Genomic DNA, 14,187 nt, shown 5'->3' with positions numbered 1-14,187 from the left:
CGAGTCTGGACAATCAATCAGACAAAAGAAAACCCAAGCATGTCAAAGTCAGTAGCATGCTCCATGCTACGTTTCAAAAACGACAAGAACAAAAAGGCACATAACTGCTAGTACTTAGCACTGACCGGGGAATTCACGGCTGGTAACAGGGTTGGGGAAGACACCGGCAGCGATTTGCTGTTGCATGTCCCACTCGGGGGCACCTTCGGTCTTCCAGGTCCAGTAGAGCCAGCCGTTACCCTTCTCATAAGCATCAAGTTGACCTTCGATGAAGCGACGAGTGTTGCTTCGGTCCTCCTCGGACAGATCCTCCACGGATCCAGTGGACTTGCCCTCACAGCTTCCGACGTATTGACTACCAGAGTAAGTGCCGTCGTAGCGGGCACCGATACCCTTTCCGTTCAGGTATTTAGCACAGTCGGTCATGGCACCAGTCCACTCACCAACAACAGCCCACTTATCAGAGGTCACAAGGTGGTCCTGGGAAAAGCTGCAGACGTTGCTGACGTGGGTTTGGGTATCCATGGCGAGAAGACCGCTGTCAAACACTTCGTAGTGGTGGGTGTCCATCATCACATACCAGACACCGGTAGATTCGCTCATGAAGCCGTTCCATGATTCCGTAGGCATGAAACCGTCATGCAGGACAAGTGTGGTGTTCTCGTTTGCCTTTCGGAGAAGACCCCATGAATCGTAGTAGTACTGCTTCAGGCCATCCTCGTTCACTCCACCTGGGACGCTGGGCTCATTCAAAGCCTCGATCGCAGTCACGACATCTCCATCGCCTTCGTAGCGCGCAGCAAGAGCCTCCAGGGCATCCTTGGTATGCTCAACGGTATCACCCTGTTGCCACTGAATAGAGCCGCGCTTTCCACTGTTGTCAAAGCCATTTTGAGAGCCAGGGGCTGTATTTTTGGTCAGTGGATATGCATATAATATACATATGTGGAAAACATACCTCCATGCAAGTCAAGAATGACCTTGAGACCGGCGGCGCGAGCCCAGCCAATGGCCTGGTCGAGATACTCCAGCTGACCATCGATGTATTGGTCACCATCCAAGTGCTTTAGGGCCCAGTATCCCACGGGAATTCTGACGTGGTTCATTCCTGCGCTGGCGATCTGGGTCAAGTCGTCGGCGGTGATGAAACTGCTCCAGTGTTGGGATAGAACAGAACGACATTCGTCCTCGCCCAAAGTCTCACAAAGAGACCACTCATCCACAGCGGCATCGCCAGCTGCGTCAAAAAGAGACGGAGTGATCCAGGGCTCTGTTACAAGCCAACCACCGAGATTGACACCTCGGACCTTGTCACCACGGTAGTCGAAGTTTAGGCCACTATGCACCGACGTATGTTAGTATCGGTATGGACACAGGTACAGCGGAACTATAGTGCTGATAGGGAGGTAATGCTCACACTGTAGTTGAAGCCTGCACTAAGGCTGCCAATAAAGACAGCCCAAGCAAGGACTTCTGCGAGAACTTGGACATGGTAGGCATGTTGAAAACCCTAAATTGGTCAGGCCCAGAAAATCAGGAGGCTGGGGTTGAAAGACGAGTATAGTAATGTGGAATGAGGAATGAAGAATGAGGAATGATTAGATTTGATTCGAATGGTTGGAGATCAGCTGTTATAAGCAACTCGATATCGATGGGTGGTTGATCAGGTAGCCGGATGCAGGAAAGCAAAGGTTACCTGGGCGAGAACGGAAGTCCCCACGGGGAATGATAGAAATTGAAGCAAGAGTAACGTACCTGTGTAGATTATTGTTCAGGGGTCTGAATCAAGAGAAAGGTGGAGTGGCCGAAAACAGTGGTGGGTCTAGTTGTCCTGGGGTTTGGGGTTTGACAAAGGCACAAAGGCCTTGTTCTTTTGATGAGAGTAACGCGACCTAGCTGGACTCGGGAAATGGAGACTTGGGCGCTTCTTCGATACTACCTGTGGACGGGGGTTGAAGGTCACAACAAATATGGATCAGGTCTGGACAAGTAAATAATGTGGGGGTAAAGGAGTGTGAAAGTGTCTCGTTTTGTCTTATTTGCCACTTCATCCCTTCGTCACTATGTGTTCTACTGGAAGGTACGACCCAAAATAGTATCTGGGGAAGCTATACTCCATACTTCTGAGGTCATTGCCCTATATCAATTAGGGTTTCCCTTGCGATTTTCAACTTGATTTTCATTGAGACTGGATACTTTCAATATAGACCAGACACATTATGCCCTGAATATTCAGTAACTCAGGGGAAAAAGAAAAAAAAAACTCAAATGTTGTTTGCAGCAGGATCTCACATTCCGTGATGTGATGGTGATCAGCACGTGGCATCGTCGACGCCCTTTGTGGAATGTGATTTCTTGGCAGCTTCTAGACGCCAGCTTGGGCTTGAGCATATCTACACTACGTAGTCTTGGTGTAAGACTAAACTTAAGCATGTTCGAGTTCTACCGATAAAACTATGTTGTTTCACAAGGTTGCGGTATTTTCTTTTGGGTTTAAGTACGTATATTGCTGTACATACGTACCACCTTGGGCATAGTTATCAAAGCCCCCCTAGAGAGAAAAAAAAATTCAAGAGTTATTCAAAGCCTAATATCCTGTCTCATGTGTTGGAAATATGGAGTGGTAAGTATAGCCAAGGCAAGGTGGTCGAGACCTGTCGTCCTCAATACTTCCGTTTCCGGCAACAAGTGCATTGTATCTGAGACATAGTACGAACCAGATTTAGGACTCGCATTATACCCCAGAAAATTTCACTGTTACACTCTCACATCCGTCTAGTTCAGGAGCCATTGTCCGTTCGCCGGCCCGTCAACAAGTCGGGGAGTATGGGTCTGCACATGGTTGCAACTAGACCAAGGTCTTGGGGGCTTTGGATTTGTAACCTCAAGTCCACATAAGACAGAATCCTCAGCAATGTGAAGAATGCTAAGATGTCGAAATATGCGTCCACGCGTTTCACAGATCTAGGCCCTCGAGGTCTGAGCGAACAAGTATGTAGACTGAACTTCAATCAACTAATTCGGCTTCACATTTCCATTAGGTCATAACAGAGAAAAATTTCAACTACCGTCGATCGGGTTCTCCCAGTAGCGTGTATCCCAGGTGCCCATTCATAATACTGGGTACCGTTAGTTAGGCAGACTGAAGCAGACACCTAAGTCGCTTCCTAGTTAATATAAGAACCCTCTCCGACCTTCACTTTCTTGAAGCTACGTACAATACATGAAAGATCGTATGACAATTGCCAAGATAAAAGAGTGGATAAGTTGGTATTTCTGTTTCTATGATACAAATATCTGCTAGGGTCCAGCAAATATCTCTACAGGCTCTCGGGTTGAGCCTCAGCAGCCGAGGAATCCAAAGGAGCAGAAAGTCCGACTCGGTCAATAGTCCGGGTGTAACCGATACCGCCGTTGACTCTGTCCTCGTGAACAATCAAGTCCTTGCGGTTGGTGTCGACAAGAAGACGAATCAAGTCGGGGCGCATGTAGTGACCGCCGAAATCGGCCAAAGACTTAGTCAGATGGATCTCGTCGAGGTCAATCTATTTGGCAACCAATTAGTTTGACATTCTGGTAAAACAAAAACGTTCTCCACTTACGTCAACGAAAAGAAGACCGTTGAAGTCTTTCTCGGGGTGAGGAACAAGGTTCTGCCCATCGGGACCAAAGATACGGCCGTTTCCGTTGTAGATGTTGGGATCCTCAAGCTCCTTTCCAGGAGGGGTGTTGAGTTTGATACCCTCGGCAGTGATTGTCTGCCAGGGAGCGAGAGTGAACGAGCCGGTCTCTATGGCGTAGGCAGGGGTAACGAGCTGAGCAGTCTTGTCAGTAATCAGATCAACTCCTCGCAAAAAAAAAAGTCATGGGGTAATATACATCAGCGTTTGCCTCGGCCACATTGGTGTATGGGTCGGGGTACTTGAGAGTCTCCTTTCCGGGGTACAGTGGCCAAGCAGCGATGTGCACCTGCTCACCGAGAGAGGCGGCGTAAGCCTTCAGGAAAGGGTTCATGTTCTCCCAGCAGTTCAGGTGTCCAATGCGGCCAATCTCGGTGTCCATCACTGACTCGGTAGTATCGCCGGTGCCGTCACCGAAAACAAGGCGCTCAACGTGGGTGGCTCTGATCTTGCGACGGTGGTTGATGACATCTCCAGCTGGGCTGATCATAACCTGTGTGGTATACAAGCTGGCGAGATCGAGCTCGGAGTATCCGAGAGACACCCAAATCTTGTTGGCTTTGGCTGCTTCACGGATGCGGCGCATCTCATCCGAGTTGGAGGCGAGACTGTTCTCGCGATACTTCTTCAGCAGAGGCAGGCTCTCCTGGTAGGTTACCTTCCAAGCCCAGTAGGGGTAGCCGGGGATCCCTATTCATATTTGTTAGGACATTGTATCCAGTACTTAGAACTGTAATACTAACAAAGCTCGGGGAAAGCAATAAGCTTGCAGCCTTCCTTTCCTGCTTCATCGATCCAGTGGATTGTCCGGCGAACGGATTCCTGGAGGTCGAACCAGCCAGGCTCAGCATTGACTGCTGCGGCCTTGTATTTCTTGAGAACGGGAACCATGTTGAGATGCTTGTTGTCTTTCCTTGAATGTTTGCTTTGAAAACTGTTGTGTAGAATGAAAATCTCTACCTCGAGCCCGGGAAGAAGCTCAATTTATAAGACTTGCGTCTTGTATGTTGGCTTTGAAACGATGACCTGCATCTCCCAGACCCCGAAGCACAAAATGAGCAACATCATGAGATTCGGAAGCTCTCGGATTCGGGGACTGCTCTAAAGCTGTTGAATAATGGCCGTTATGTTTGGCATCAAGGCGCAAATCTGAGACGCGGGAAATCAACACGGGGTTTGCTTCAATGTAGTGTCACGCCAGAGGATAGTTCCCGGAATGTTCGATAACTTGCATGTAAGCAAGTATATGTTATCTATTCTTATCCCGGGGTCTGTTAGGGCTTGATTTGGTTTGAATCACGCCATGATAGGTGGACCTTATCGTTGCAGAACTTCGGTGATCTGCCCTAATCCCGGGGTCATACAGAGCTTCCCGGATTGTTCCACCCAAATCCCGATATCAATTCAATCCCGATAAAAATGTTCAGTCACCATGCTGATGGGAATAGGGGAATTTCCTTGTTCGAATTTTATTGCATCCCATAGATTTCGTATTTCTCTCGATGATATCCAACGGGGCAATTGCAAATGCCCAATTGCCGCCCCCAGGTCCCTTCAAACACAGACAGATGTCTTAGCTAGACAATTTTGCATGTACGCCGCCATCTTCTAGCTCTCTATTACGCGATGTCTTGGCTCTTGGGCCATTTTCTACTCACGGACCCGGATGCATGTGATCACAAATGAAGCATCTACAAATCCCGAAGAATATTGGATTGTCTTACGACCTACATCCTGTTACACTACACATATTCTACCATAAGCATACTCAAAGGAACCAAAAATTGAATAACCTAATGCATAAGAGGTTGAATTTGAAAACTCGTCAATTCTTCATCGACCCTTTGACCAACGTTCGAACAAAATCAGACATATAGTAATCTTTCTAAGGTTAAAGTGGAAGGCCCAAGGGTGACTTCATATTAAGGAGGGCGCACGTACTCTTCCTATAACATAGCCTTTCCCACTACTCTTGAACTTCTATTCCTTTTTCTCGCCTCCACGCCTTGTGCGGTGAGCTTAGCCCCATCAGTGTAAGCGTGCTGTCCAAAAGCATCGCCGCAACGCGATGGAACGCGGTTGTCTCCCTCCATTTTGTGCGCTAGCGAGCTAGCAACCAAGCGGTCTGTCGAGTTGCACTAACATCTAATATAGCGTAAAGCTCCTGCTACTTTCCTCGGGCAGTTGAAGCTTGTAGTAAGACATACCTTACACTGCCTTACACTCCCCGTTCCTTCAACCCAGGTTTCTGATAGGATGGAGCAACTGGGTGAAAGGTCTGAGGCTATGGTTGTTGGATCATCTCATAGCTGCATATTTGTTAGCAGACTGAGCATTTTTGGATGGTTTTTCTAGGATATAAATACCCTGTATTTGCTAGATTGGATAGATTATAATCTTACCTCTTCTTTTCCCCCTCCGTAGTAGTAGCCATGAGAGGTTATGAAGTCTTTTCTATCCCCCTAAATCATCAGAAATTAATCAAAATTAATCGAAATCAATGAAGGTTCTTTAACTTCCATCGAGAATTCAAAGTACTAGATCTTGTATTGAAATCTTCATTTTGACAATGATAGTGTTTTCATTATATCTTACCTGATTTTACAACTGAGCAGAAGCTCAACTGGACATTTCAGCATTTTATTTATGGATATTTCATTAACATGGCGGATCAAGCACAAACCTAGCAAAATCTACCCTCAGGTAACAATAACCGGGATGAAGAAGATGATGCCATCGTTGCCGATCAAACTGGCGGCCTTCTAGAAATCGGAACATTCCATCTCTACAAGATTGCCCCTCTGAAATAGAGAGAGGAATTGGAAATGTGGGTTGACAAGATTGAAGTCAGTAGCACACATCCTTTTGTTTGTGCAATTTATATATTTCTTTCCCATGCCTCCAAATCTTCTCCTATAGCGATTATCCCAGCTAATACAGCATTAGTAGTCTTATGTACTTTTTAATCTCACTATAGCACCTACAGAGGTTATGAGTCTAGCATCTTTTCACCTCTGCTTCCTGACTGTTGCATATACCCTGCAAACATCATATCGTTGCCAAAAATGACAGCTTCTAGCTCTAGAAACGGCATCATTTCCACTGTAACTTCTAGCGGCAAGCCACCGCTCGCCGTATCGTCTTAGACCACCACTGGTATGGCTCAAATGGATATAATTCTTTACCTAAAATGATAAACACCATGGACACTACCTAGGTAGACAGCCTGATAAGCATTTGTAAGCACTTCTTTGTGGAATGGATTATTAATCCAACTGATCCACCTGAGCAGCCCTGGAGGTATACAAAGTACAATCATGGCATTTAGTAAATTACGTTAGACTATAGTCGCATATAAAGAGCCTAGCTATCCGTAGGCCAGATGAGCCTTTCGCCTCTGTCAACATACTCCTTAAATTGAACCGTCCCATTAAACCAGAACTCCACCTCCACCTTACACTAAGAAGGCACCTACCAGCAACATGGCATCTACACCAGGATACACACCACGCGCAGTTCTCGATGCTTTTTATGAAGCAGAACGAGCATACATGTCCTCTGCGCCTGAGGCCCGTGACTTTTCCGGCATCGCCGCCACGCTCGCACCTGATGTCCGTCTAGAGCAGACACCCGCCCTTCCGTACGCTGGCGTCTACATCGGACCCCAAGGAATTCAGGACTGGAGCACCCGCATGGGGGACTACTTTGACATTGTCGACGTGCAGAACCCTGAGATCTTTGAGCGCCCTGGATCGGACCGTGTTGTGGTGCTATCGAATGTTCACTTGAGGGTGCGATCCACCGGACAAGAGATGGATTTTCCGTTCTGTCAGGCCTTCACTGTGGATTTGGAGAAGGGGCTTATACTGGAAATTAGGCCGTTCTACTGGGATGTGGCTGCTGTCAATGCGGCGCTGGGATATTAGTATAGAATAAGGATAGGCTTTATAATCAATGCAATGCTACCCTCACCATACTTTGGGTAACGGGATCGAATTCATTCGTGTGATGTTCGGAAATGGCCCGAGATTACAATGCAAATATGAAGATCTTCACATTTTATTATTTGCTTTGGAATGTTATCAAAATATTCCGCGAAATTGGATCTAGGAATTAAAATTCTCATCGAACCTTATTTATAGCGCAGCTGATCACTTACACGATGGGAAGCTTGGCACGAGGTAAATTCTTCGGTCAATATCTCTAGTTGGGAGTCGGGTATTGTCAACATAGGGTGCTCTAGTATGGCTTCTTGGCCATGCGACGGTCAGGCCAACTATTTTGCCTACCCTTAGAGCGCAAGTCAACTACAGTAACTTAAGCTTCGGAGTAGTATGTTCTATGCAAGTCAATAAATATATTGGTTCAAATTGGACTCCTTTCGACCACCTTTAGCAATCGGACCATCACGTCTATACAATATTTCAAGGCTGGCCGCCATAACCAGGTCTGTTTCACATGTTTTGTATCGGAGCAACACTGACATCTAACATTCTTTTTCGCGGGCCGAATTCCCAACTTTTCAAAGATATTCATTGGTGATCTGCCACCTGTATGTATTCTGAATCAGGGCTAGTGGGACTGATCAACCGGCCTACTATTTGAGACTGGTTTCAGGCATTTTATGTTTGAGGTCAGTTATATTTTCAACAAGATCAGCATCCCGGCAGCTGATTGAATTACGCCGTTCCTCCACAATGGGAGATTGGAAAGGACTAAGTGTAGTTATGTGCTTTTGTTATTACCTCGAGAATTGCGAGGTTAATCTTACTAGCTGTGAGCCTTGGTTACCAGGATGAATACTTAACCAGGAAGGAAAGGCTATATATCGGTCAGGGACACATGATCCAACCCACCGGAGCTTTTCCCAAACTAAGAAGATACAAATGGACTTGTTGGCCTAAAAGCCTGGAATTGTCCTTTCTATCACACCATTATACAAGTTCCGAATATTTGATTGGAACATCAATTCAACTCACCGTAAGCCCCGCTCCCAGAACGCGGGGAAGAACGGAGGCGGAGGACCCCCGAAGCCCAAAAACCAGCCACAGCCACAGCCTTAGGCTTCGGTGGAGGAAGCAACCGGATAAACAACTCGCCAATCGAGAAGAGGGGATCGTCGCGCCAAGCCAGACTCGGAGGGGCAGGGCGGCCTTTCGTATTCTTAAATTGAAAGTTGATACAACGTCAAGCTACCACGTCGTCGGAGACAGCGGGGTAGGGCGATGTTGGTCAGCTATGAACAGTGAGTGAATGACCTCGGCAGATATCGTAGATGAGTAAGTAGATCGTGGCTAGACCATTTAATCAAATATGTATCTTACTCGGTGTGGGGACGATGGTGTGCCATGCAATCCGGACGCAAGGGATTGGACTGGAAACACGATCCTTGCTGGGTGAACTAACAATGCAAGATCGAATCATTCCATGTAAACATGACTTCATTCTTAGACTTGGCTTGGATATTTGGATGAGTTGCATATCTCGGCTAACGGATGGGACAGCAAGCAACCTGATTTCCCTTGCACGGGAAATGTATGCAACAAGACAGATCGGCTGTCGCCCGTGTGTTGCGATCGGCGTTGAGTTTTCGCGGTATTGGACATAGTCGGCACAAACCGAACATTCTGTCGCGTGACCCGTGTTTTGCTGGCGAGAAATGCTCCACGGAATACCTATCACTGCCGTGATTTGTCGCTTTCTAGAGCCGAGCATTGAGTTTAGCTGTGAAAACTGTGGAGGGACTATTATTGTGTGTCGATAGTATTCTGATAATTCCGCATTGTCTTGGGAGCCCACAATATGAGTTCATGTGGCAGGCAATATTCAGCTCACCCTTTGCGAAGGGTTATGTGTTGACTATGTGCACATCGACATCGTTGCTGCCCGCCAGCTCTTGGCTGTTGCTCTTGGCTCCTGCGCTGTCACTAACGCCAAGCAGTGAATGATACTCCCTGTGGTCAGACGCCAGCCAGCGGCCGAAATGCTCGCGATCCTTAGTGAATCCAAATTTCTCGGCGTCCTGTGTACTTGCTGCGGGGTTAGCCCTTGTGGGGGCGTCTCTGCCAAGTGGATATGTTGTATGCAGGGAAGCACCGTGCCATGAGTCTGTTAGTCCCGCGCAGTAGGGTCCGATGTATTTAAATCCAGGGACTGGCCGAATCATGGCCAGAATGTGATCTTTTATTCCGAAGATCTTCAGTACTATCGCTGTTGTGTGCGTGTACTTCTGTCGGAAGATCTGAGTGACTCCGATCGATATGCATTTAGTTCAGAGTTTTGTCTTGTCGTGCCTGGCGGCGACCAGTTTAGCTCTGCCTAGCAATGAGGGCACAAAGCACCAACAAAACAAGGCGCGCAGTGCGGGTTACTCTCTTAAAGAGCCTCCCCTGACAACACCATGGACTGACAAAGTCGGAACGAACCCATGGCCCGAGTATCCGCGGCCCTTACTGCAACGGTCTGAATGGAAGAACCTCAACGGGGTGTGGAAGTATCAAAGTGCTGCAAGCCTCGATGCTCTTCAGCAACCACCTTTCGGACAAGAACTTGCACAGGATGTTTTGATTCCGTCGTGTCTTGAGAGTGGATTGTCCGGTAGGTCTTGCGCTGCTTGGTGTTTTATCATCAGATAATTAACAAATATTCGCAGGAATCCAAGCCGATTCGGCCTTGTACTCTTGGTTTTCAACATCCTTCGAAGTATCTTCTTCTTGGAAGGGTGAGCAGGCAGTACTCAATTTTGGAGCTGTAGACTATGAAGCCACAGTCTTTGTCAATGGCCAAAAGGCAGGATTTCACCGTGGCGGATACTTCCGTTTCGCGGTAGACGTGACGGAATACCTGAAGTTTGATCAGCAGAATGAGCTGTGAGCATCCCAGGTTCACAACGCAGCCAGCTTGCAAAGCTGACTTTGCATATAGACTTGTGTTCGTACATGATCCTACTGACAGTGGCGACTATGTTATCCCCATTGGAAAGCAGACCCTGAGACCCAGTCACATCTTTTATACCCCGTGCAGTGGTATATGGCAAACTGTTTGGCTTGAGGCCGCCCCATCCAACCACATTACCCAACTCGATCTTGACGCAAACATGGAGGGTCAAGGTAAGTGTCTGGGATTAATTTGTGGAAATCTTTGCTTGATTCTGACTGCATGTAGTAAACATCACTGTACACAGCTCCGCCAAGGAGACATCCACCCAGGCCGAGGTCACTGTCCACAAAGATGGCAAGACTGTTGCAACCCACAAAGGCCCCACTAACGAGCCATTCCAATTCACCGTATCTTCGCCCAAGCTCTGGTCCCCGGATTCGCCTGACCTGTACAACGTGACTGTCAAACTTGGCAAAGATGAAGTGGAGAGCTATATTGGCTTCCGCACAATCTCCCGGGGTAAGATTGACGGAATCGAGCGGCCCTTGCTCAATGGAGAATTCATCTTCATGTTCGGTACCTTGGATCAAGGTTATTGGCCCGATGGTTTATACACGCCCCCTAGTAAGGAGGCGATGGTGTACGATTTGGAGATGCTAAAGAAGTTGGGATTCAACATGGTCCGCAAGCATGTGAGTGTCGCCATGCTACATCATATCCCATGGTTCCTTGTGCTCACACTGTGGAATGCAGATCAAAGTCGAAACCGATCTGTTCTATCAAGCATGTGACGAGCTAGGTCTGCTTGTAATTCAAGACATGCCTTCCCTGCGCCCGCTGCAGTCTAAGAAGGATGCAAACGGCAACTCGGTTACTATTCTACCGGACGAGAAGCAGCAGGCTGAGTTTGCTCGTCAATTGGATGTGTTGATTAACCAGTTCAAGAGCTTCCCCAGTATTGTAACTTGGGTAAGTGAGGCTGTTGGGTGAAAGCAAGAGATATTCTGACGGAAACCATTATGTATAGGTCATTTACAACGAAGCTTGGGGCCAGATTACAGAATACTACCCTGAGTTCGAGCTGACCGAGCGGGTTAGACAGTTGGACCCCACTCGGCTTGTGGACTCGACGACTGGTTGGGACGACCACGGCGCTGGAGACTTTAGTGTATGCACTCTTTCAAGGTTCCCCTGTGGCTGAACCACGTGGCTAATCAACGTGTCTTAGGATAACCACCACTACGCAAACCCACAGTGCGGCACTCCCTTCTATTCCACACCCTCGAGCCCATACGACCCCACTCGGATTGGGTTCCAAGGTGAATTTGGCGGGATCGGGACCAATGTATCCATTGAGCATCTCTGGAACAACCAGGCAGCCATCAATACTATCGACCAAACATATGAAATCGACACTACCATTGAGGCATGGAATTATCGCAGTCACCTGCTCCTGAATGAACTCGAGGATCAGGTCCGCCTGTTTGCATGCAGTGGGGGCGTCTGGACGCAGACTACTGATGTCGAGGGTGAGGTCAATGGCCTGATTACGTATGACCGCCGCGTGGCAAGAGTCGACGTAAAGCAGTGGCAGGCAGATATTAAGGCTCTCTATGATGCTGCCGCCGCACGGAGCAAAACGACTTGAGAAATCTCATAATGTATTTAGTGGACACACTACGCCATCCGAGGCTATCTGGATGAATGTGATGAGTATGGAGTATATAATCTTATATCGGCTCATTGTCCCGAAATGGATAACCGGTGTTATCATAAATGATCTACCGTGACCGTTGATAGGCATCGGAGATCAAGATCAGCACTTTCTTCCAACGCCCCTGTTTCATAATTTCCATTCGGAGCATCTTGACTGGTTGATGGTATTTTCAACAGCCGCGGGGCCGCTGTCACCATCAAATCTCCCCAGAAATCAAATTAGATTAAGTTTCATCACAAAACCATGGTATGAAGGCCCTGGAGCCGATTAATCCATGGATACGCGTCTAGAGGGGTATCAGCCCTGTTCTAGACCCAAGAAGTAGGAGGAGCCCTCACTAAGGCGGCAGTGATCGTCTACCGCGGCAATTTTTCGAAACGTCCGAGATTAAGGAAATAAGAAGATAAAGGGAATCATCTCTGATCTATCGTTTTGGAGAATTAAAAGAATCAATTCTCAATACGAGGGGCTTCAAGCTTTTTTTCGGCCCCTTTGGTTGAGTGAAAAATTTTCATCTTTCTAATAAATTTTTCTCAGACCTACTCCGTATTGATCATGCCATTACCCACCAGCCGTTTAGCCCTCCCGATCAGGCCATACCATCACACGACACCGGTTCGTGTTTTAATAGATTTAACTAGGGTCTACCTCGCTTGATATGCATGTGTTTGCTGATTTTTCCACACTATTGCCCGTTAGCTCCGATTGCCCCTATTGTCCCCTATTGTCCCCTATTGGTAGTCCGTCTGAGAACTATGCATTCCTTCAGACCCACACATCCACCAGGTCGGTGTTTTCTAGAAGGATATTCTTGTCCAGGGGTGTTGTGGTTGCCTTTCTAGGCCAATTGTGTTGTCATAGATGTTTAATATTCAAGTTGGTTGATCTCAAGATCTTGGATCCAAACTTAAATTCCGATCAAATGACGACTAACGCACATCTATGTACTCCGTATGGGGTACTCTATTATGAGTACATCCTAAGGCACCCGAACATCACCAGATCCGCAACCCAGTCGGACCCGAACGGAACCCACTTCATCGCGGGTCCCAGGCTACACCGTTGAGCCCGTTGCGGAGCCTGAATGTTTGTAGCCAGTGATCGAAAGTGGAATGGAAATGCCGATTTATCCATTCCGATTTATGCTTCATTTGTTTTGATGGCACGGGCAATGGTTCGCGGAATTGATATGTATGATCTTGGTGTTTTATGCCCTGCATGCATGCCAAAAACGCCATCTGATCGTATACTAGATATAAAACGAAGAGAGGTTTAAACTCCAGCCTGTTAGGATTGAGCTTGCAGTACTCTTTACATTTCCAAAGTCGCTTGTTTCAGGTTACCGAGCCTGATAGCCCCGGTAGCCATGGATCGTGTGCCGTCAATGGCTTATGTGTATTTCGATTTTTCCTTCTTTTGCCTAATTTGGAGATTACAGGGATCAGCCCACACATGCTTAGATGGTCACTCCACTTCCAAGGTTTGGATAGTGACTGAGTCATCTCTGTGGTCTGATTCGACCATGTGCACTTTGCTTGCTCGATGAAATAAAGTATTTTAAGGAAAATCTCGGCTTGATATTACGGACCTTGCATGAAATCGGGTAATGTCGCTTTTCTGGGTAAAAGTCACCTATCGTCTAGCTCCAGAATTGCCAAGAGCGGATCCCCGATAGCATGTGTTTTCACTGTTCGGTGGCTCCCAATGTACTTCGTAATTGCATACAATATAGAAGAACGGTGAACAGAGTAATCTGAACATCGCGCATCCATGGTATAAATACCCCATCCCCCAGCTTACCACGAGGTTCCCCAGTTTTGTCTTCTCTTTTTATATTCGATCTCCGATCTCCCTTCCACACTTCGTTCCTCCCAACACTTTCAGACAAAACCCCAGCCGTTCGCCAAGGGC

At 47.4% G+C, this 14,187-nt stretch overlaps 5 protein-coding genes across 5 annotated transcripts; 2 read left to right on the top strand and 3 right to left on the bottom strand.

Annotated features, from left to right (window-relative positions):
- Nucleotides 1–114: 114 nt before the first annotated feature.
- On the bottom strand, nucleotides 115–1,500 carry exg1 (glucan 1,3-beta-glucosidase; the record flags this gene model as incomplete). The annotated part of the gene is made up of 3 exons (XM_056872510.1): nucleotides 115–905; nucleotides 959–1,338; nucleotides 1,418–1,500. The coding sequence occupies 3 exons, from the start codon at nucleotides 1,498–1,500 to the stop codon at nucleotides 115–117; spliced, it is 1,254 nt and encodes a 417-aa protein (XP_056730230.1).
- A 1,820-nt stretch (nucleotides 1,501–3,320) lies between these two features.
- On the bottom strand, nucleotides 3,321–4,571 carry N7487_004762 (carbon-nitrogen hydrolase family protein; the record flags this gene model as incomplete). Its single annotated transcript, XM_056872509.1, has 4 exons — nucleotides 3,321–3,545; nucleotides 3,603–3,815; nucleotides 3,880–4,370; nucleotides 4,424–4,571. 4 exons carry the CDS (start codon nucleotides 4,569–4,571, stop codon nucleotides 3,321–3,323), a joined length of 1,077 nt encoding a protein of 358 aa, XP_056730229.1.
- Nucleotides 4,572–7,162: 2,591 nt separating this feature from the next.
- On the top strand, nucleotides 7,163–7,606 carry N7487_004761 (nuclear transport factor 2 family protein; the record flags this gene model as incomplete). The annotated part of the gene is made up of 1 exon (XM_056872508.1): nucleotides 7,163–7,606. One exon carries the CDS (start codon nucleotides 7,163–7,165, stop codon nucleotides 7,604–7,606), a length of 444 nt encoding a protein of 147 aa, XP_056730228.1.
- A 1,922-nt stretch (nucleotides 7,607–9,528) lies between these two features.
- On the bottom strand, nucleotides 9,529–9,846 carry N7487_004760 (uncharacterized protein; the record flags this gene model as incomplete). Its single annotated transcript, XM_056872507.1, has 1 exon — nucleotides 9,529–9,846. The coding sequence occupies one exon, from the start codon at nucleotides 9,844–9,846 to the stop codon at nucleotides 9,529–9,531; it is 318 nt and encodes a 105-aa protein (XP_056730227.1).
- Nucleotides 9,847–9,940: 94 nt separating this feature from the next.
- Nucleotides 9,941–12,207, top strand: N7487_004759 (putative hydrolase; the record flags this gene model as incomplete). Its single annotated transcript, XM_056872506.1, has 7 exons — nucleotides 9,941–10,277; nucleotides 10,333–10,549; nucleotides 10,605–10,789; nucleotides 10,845–11,251; nucleotides 11,313–11,528; nucleotides 11,587–11,727; nucleotides 11,788–12,207. The coding sequence occupies 7 exons, from the start codon at nucleotides 9,941–9,943 to the stop codon at nucleotides 12,205–12,207; spliced, it is 1,923 nt and encodes a 640-aa protein (XP_056730226.1).
- Between the last annotated feature and the right edge of the window lie 1,980 nt (nucleotides 12,208–14,187).

Source organism: Penicillium crustosum, assembly GCF_028827405.1.
Source record: "Penicillium crustosum strain IBT 35664 chromosome Unknown utg000002l_segment0_segment0, whole genome shotgun sequence".
Taxonomy (NCBI): Eukaryota; Fungi; Ascomycota; class Eurotiomycetes; order Eurotiales; family Aspergillaceae; genus Penicillium; species Penicillium crustosum.
The sequence above is the reverse complement of the archived record's forward strand: the minus strand, read 5'-3'. Positions and strand labels throughout refer to the sequence as shown.